This window comes from Micropterus dolomieu, linkage group LG02 (assembly GCF_021292245.1).
Source record: "Micropterus dolomieu isolate WLL.071019.BEF.003 ecotype Adirondacks linkage group LG02, ASM2129224v1, whole genome shotgun sequence".
In the NCBI taxonomy this organism is placed as follows: Eukaryota; Metazoa; Chordata; class Actinopteri; order Centrarchiformes; family Centrarchidae; genus Micropterus; species Micropterus dolomieu.
In genome coordinates, this window is record NC_060151.1 from 26,548,066 (window position 1) to 26,554,268 (window position 6,203).

The window sequence follows — 6,203 nt, forward strand, 5'->3', positions numbered from 1 at the left end:
GTGCATATTGTGTGTTTTCTCCTGCATCACTCTGCTATCCAGTTAAACAGCATCTTTCCATCTTGTTACTGTCCATTTCTTGATATGAGGCAGTGTTAATCTGAAAACCCTCAGTCCATCCTGTTCTCTGTCAAACCTGAGTTACCAGAGGTTCTTTAAGGTAGAAGTTTAACCCTCTCAGATCACTAGGGGGCCGTCCAGCACAAAGCCCTGCCAGGAGAGTCCCATTGAGTGGAGCGCAGATTACTCTGTTGTTCTGCAAGTACAGGGGGGCATTATCTTCCATGTATTCATGCCCCTCGTCTGCTCCTTCCTCATCTTCCTCCTCTTCATCGTCCCCTCCCTCCTTTTCCCACAGCGATGTGGCGATATGGTGATACTGGGTAGTGTCCTCACACTCTGTCTCCCGGTGGTAGAAATAGCTAAAATTGGACACGATGACGGGCACTGGCAAAGAGATGGTGAGGACGCCGGCGATGGCGCACATGGAGCCCACCAGCTTTCCACCGACCGTCACCGGGTACATGTCCCCGTAGCCGACCGTCGTCATTGTAACCACGGCCCACCAGAACGCTTCAGGGATGCTGGTGAATGCTGTGTTAGAACTGTCCACCTCGGCAAAGTAGGCTGCACTAGAAAAGAGTATAACTCCAATGAAGAGGAAGAAAATGAGCAGGGCAAGCTCTCTGAGGCTGGCCTTCAGCGTCTGGCCCAGGATCTGGAGGCCCTTGGAGTGACGAGAGAGCTTGAAGATCCTGAAGACCCTCACCAGCCTGATGACCCTGATGAGGGCCAGGGACACAGATGGCTGTGCGCCTTTGTCCTTGGCCAGCTCAGTGCCCAGTGTGACGAAATAGGGAATGATGGCGAAGAAGTCGATGGTGTTCATGACATCTTTGAAGAAGTGCACCTTGTTTGGAGCGCAGATTAAACGCATGATGAGTTCAAAGGAGAACCAAAGGATGCAAATCGTCTCCACGATGAAGAAAGGGTCCTGGAAGGGAGTGAAGCCAGGTGGGATCAAGATGGTTTCGTTTGCTATGGTCGGGTGAGGTATGGTGGTGAATTGCTGTAAAACAAAGAATGAAGAAAAAGTGGTTACAGTTGCACTCAAAGATTTAAAAAATGAACGCATATGAGTTGCTCTGCCTAACAGATACTCTGTTGTTTATCAAAGATGAATTACAAAGAGAAATATGAGAATAAAGGGGAAAGGTAGGGCTATTAAAAGTTTCTCCATGGGGACGATATTTCCAGGAGAGTAAACAGAGAGAAAACAAGGATGGAGTAAACAGGAGAGGGACATAGGATAAGTGAGAAGAAGCGATTATTATGAAAGTGTCTCCTCAGCACATTTGGAGTATGACATCTGTCATCAGGATCTGATCAAGCCTGGGAGATCTGTGATACTGTGCTAACTTTTCTCCCCTCTCCATTTTCACTCCCATGGCTTTATTTTAGACTTTTATATAAATCAGTTTCTCTATATTTAACCGCAAGCAAAAAACATTAAGTTCATGTGTCTCTGGGTTGCGTTACAGCCCCAGACACCGGCACGACCCGAGGCATCTGACACTTCATTTAACCCGACTGCTTGATTTTTTCTGGGAAGTAGGTGCAGGTTTGAAATGACTGAGCATTAGTGGCTTTTTAACAAGTTAGATAGAGTTACTCTTAAGCTTCGGTGGCCTTGGAGCACATATTGTCCCCACCATTATGTATTTATATGTTTTTATGTCCATCAGACTCATGTCCTCTCGCCTGTGTCCTTTAGAGATTTAATTCTATGACTGAGACGGCTCAGATGAGGTTGACCTTGCATTTTAAACAGTCAGGTCTCCCAAATAACAGAAGGCGTCTTTTTTTTATTATTTTGATATAGCCATTGACATAATTTGATTTTTATATCTTCACCTCTGAGATTTCTGCCATGACTAAAAAATTATTGGCCACTTGTTAGGTACACCTGATCCAATACATCTGCTCAGCCACAAATTCTAGTTTTACAAAGATAATAATGTTCAGTTTTGATTGACACTGTCAGTTGGGTGTTAATTCAACTATGTACTACTGAGTTTGTAGTTTGTAGTGGTGTTGAACAGGACTGCATTGTATTGAGAGGTGTTTGTAATGTTTTGCCCGCCCCAAATGGGGGGAGAAGACTATTAGAAACACCTCTCAATATAATGCAGTCCAAAACAATACCATTAATAATGGATGAATAAACACATCTCTGACACTGTCAACAAAAACTGAACATTATTTTCTTCCTAAATGTTGAATTTGTGGCTGAGCAGTTATATTGGATTATGTTAAATTGTATAGGTGTACCTAAGAAAGTCGCCAGAGTTACCTGGACATTACAAAGACACGTGCTGTCTAGTTTTTAGCTATGCTAGAGCTACAGCTGGTCAATGTCTGTCTGTCTGTCTGTCTGTCTGTCTGTGTCTGTTGGCCAAACAATGGATGAAAATTAGCACAGACGTTCGTTGTCCCCAGATGATGAATCTTAATGACTTTGGTGATGCACTGACTTTTCCTCTAGCACCACAGTGAGGTTGCCTGTTAAATATTCACAAAAGAATTCCCATCAGCCTCAGTCGTACTTTGTGCTTAGTGCTAATTAGCAAATGTTAACATGATACTAAGATGGTGTGGTAAACATTACACATGCATGTTAGCACGCTGGAGTTAGCATTTAGCTGAAACCATCAAAGTGCCTCACTACAGCCTCACAGAGTTGTTAGCATGGCTGTAGAGTAGACGAACAATGTCTCATTCACAACCATCGCACTGGGGTGATGGTGGAAATCACAGCAGTCAATATGTCAGATTCCTGGCCCATGGACGATGGCCAGATACCACTGTAGGTAAGAGAGGAAACAGACGTGTAACTTGCCATATACAACCAACAAGCAGAATCTAAAAAATCAAATTTCGTTGGTTCGATTGGTGAGTGAGTGAGTGGGGACAGCTGTGCATGTAGATTTGGGTTTGTTTGTGTAGTATCCCAAAGCGTCAAATGCTCTGACAACATGAGCATGTATCTATCTATGTATGGGAGTAATGGAGCGGTGTAGGTTGTGACTGTAAACATAAATCCAGCGAGCACTGCTGCCTGTCACTCCTGCTGCAAAAAAACTCCACAGTCCACCTCGTGTGAGGCTAATTTCATTTTGCGGTGGTCATCAGAAAGGTTGATCTGCGAGCCACTTTTCCATGCTGTTTTCAGTGTGTAGCCTATGAGTCACGTTTATTAATACAGACATTCGTTTACGTGTTGATGTGCTGTTAGGGTTATCCTTCCTCTATATATAGCCCTTTAGATCTCCAAGGGGTAACGTGAGACAAGCTCCCCTCCTTTCCTTCCCTTCACACTTGCCTCTTTACCTCCAACTCCTTCCACTCTTTTTCTACGTAGTCCTTTTGATATGGAGTATCCACTCAGCCTGAATGTACTTGTTGGCTCTGGCAGTCATTCCTGAGTGGCCGACAAGGCATATCATCTCTCCCTCCTCTAACAGTAAACCTCCAACCAACCTGCCCTCTTTCTTTACTCTTATTTTTCCACCAGCGGTTTTACTGCCCTCCTCATCTCCCTCATTCCTTTCCCTCAATCTGAGTGGATCAGATTTAACGACAAGTCCAAAATAATCTCAGGAAAACTATCCTCTGCTGCCTTTGCTTTCCCCTTTCCTCAACCTTGATTCTTAACTTTGATGGCTTTTTCCCCATCCCTACAAAAGTTTTACTCGCTTCTTTCACTCAGTGTTGAGAGAGGAGATAAAGATGTGCTGCAAGAGCTGGTCTATGTTTGGCAATGTGACACTTGTCAGCACCTGTGGTCCTTCTACGTTCACCTCGTCACTTACTCCCTGTGTTAACCTCTCTTCTCTTTGCACCCCATCACCTTACTCCTTCACTCAACTGGTTTTCTCTTTTCATTAAATGAATTTCAACTGACATAACCTCCCTCTGCAGCCTTGTGAATCCTCTCTGTTTCTCCCCATCACTCATAAGTAGCTTGTATGTGTCAGCGCCATCCTCACCTCCCTCTGTTCCTTCTCCTGCCTGAACTCAGGGAGGGTCTCCAGGCAGAAGATGAGAATGGAGATCACAATGACCATGACGCTGATGATGGCGATAATCCGAGCTCCACCGGAGGACTCCGGATACTCAAACAGCATCCACAGGCGACGCTGCAAATCATTGGTGGGTAAGGGACTCTCCTCCTCCTTGGGGAAGCCTTCATCTGCTTTGTAACGGTCAATGATCTCCTCGCTGAGCTCGTAGAAGCGTAGCTCCTCCAGGAACATGTCCAGAGGGACGTTGGCAGGCCTCCGCAGCCTCCCGCCTGACTGGTAGAAGTACAGGATGGCATCAAAGACCACACGACTCCTGTCCAGGAAGAGTTCGTTCCGCAGGGGGTCGAAGTAGCGAAGACGCCGCCGGGGGTCACCCAGCAGGGAGTCGGGGAACTGGGCGAGGGTGCGGAGCTGGGTCTCGTAACGCATTCCTGACACATTGATGGCCAGGCGTTCAGTCAGAGCCCAGCCACTCCTGCAGCGACGGTTCTCCCTACTGATCTCTCCTCTCGGCTCCTTCTTACTGCTCTCCTTCTCCAGCTTGTCTTTGGTCTGCTTGTCTTCATCACCAACCTCCTCAGATTTCTGTTTTTCTTTTGTCTGCTCTCCTCCTCGTCCTCCTCCTCCCTTGTCTTGACTATCCATCTCTCAATATTTGATTTTTTTCCTCTCTGTTGAATCACTCTTTTTGTCTCTTTGCTCTGGAGAAAAAACAAATCAAGGTTAACTTGGCAATGCAGAACAACAGACCAACAAACATGAGTAGATAAAAGCACTAGCACAGGATAATACGGTGGAAACCTCTTATAGTGATCACATCAGTCCGGTTTGATCACTATAGACCGGTGATTATTATAACCTCTTTTTTTCTTTATTTCTCATGCAGATTATTATCTAATTGACATTTGCACATTTATTTCATGAATAAAAAGTAATGAGAGGGACAGCTTCACTATTTACTGAATTTTACAGTGTTTCAAAATACAGTACAGCAGTTTCAAACACTTTTGACACTGTCAAATTACTGTACTGTGTATAATTCAAATACACTATACAGTTATACATTACTGTACTGTATATAAAATATAGCTTACTGTAGTTCAAATTACAATTAGGCTGTAGCCTAAAACTGTATTGTGCTACTTACAAATACATCAGAAGTACAAACAGGCTACTAAGCCACAGCTTGGAGGTGCTTTCAGTGCATTTCTAAATTTCTATCAGCCTCTAGGCTATAAATGCTGAACTGGTAGCATAGTTTGAAAACAACGTATTCATAAAATATTCTGATGTTTCTAGATGTATGAAAATACCCAAAATGTAACTCTGTAAGCTGACTACTTGATTACTATAAGCTTTTTGATCCGTATAAGCGATTGACCACCGTAAGCATGTGTGCAAGCACCGTAATCACTTTTAGCGGTTTCTACTGTGACTAAATTTTCTTTTCAAAAATACTTTTTAATCACCATTTTTGTGCATAAAATTATATTTTTGTTGTTTAATTTTGTCCTAAAATCCATGAATTGTGTGATGGTAAGAGTGAGTAGAAATGTGCTACAATAAAAATAATGAAAATGCTGACCATACCATTAAAAACAAAGCAGAATTTCTATGCAACTTTCCAATTTTAACATTAATTTGTTGATTTTTAATTAGTAGATGCAGTTTTTAAGCTTTTTCCACCTTATTCTGATATGACTGTAAATCACACCATGCAAACACAAAGCTCCACACATGCAGTTCGCTGCATGCTCATCACCAGTTTATCACCATGTCCAGTGCACCAAGGCATCTCACCTGTCTGCCGGCCAGAGCTGCCTATTCTAACTAACACATCCACAGAGTGACCATGACTCTCCTATTGTACCTTCACCTCAGGGTGCCTTTTAGGCTGAACCTTCTCTTCCTCTGAGACAGTTTGTCTATCAATTCCCTTATCATGATGTCAAGACAACCCCTCCTACTCCTCCATATCGTCCAACCTTCGTGGGTCGTGTTTGGGAGGGGAGGGGAGGCAGCAGAGGGAGCAGTGTGGCTCCTTCAGGGGCTGTTGGGGTGTTAATGTGCAGAGCGGGTGAAGTTAAGGCAGTTAAGCTTGTTTGTAGGTCACTCACT

The 6,203-nt window shown here is 43.9% G+C and overlaps 1 protein-coding gene across 1 annotated transcript; it reads right to left on the minus strand.

The window, feature by feature from the left end:
- Window positions 1–130: 130 nt before the first annotated feature.
- LOC123962805 (potassium voltage-gated channel subfamily A member 7-like) lies at window positions 131–4,730 on the minus strand. The gene is made up of 2 exons (XM_046039169.1): window positions 4,050–4,730; window positions 131–1,069 (listed from the first exon to the last, which is right to left on the minus strand). Exons 1-2 carry the CDS (start codon window positions 4,728–4,730, stop codon window positions 131–133), a joined length of 1,620 nt encoding a protein of 539 aa, XP_045895125.1.
- Window positions 4,731–6,203: the final 1,473 nt, after the last annotated feature.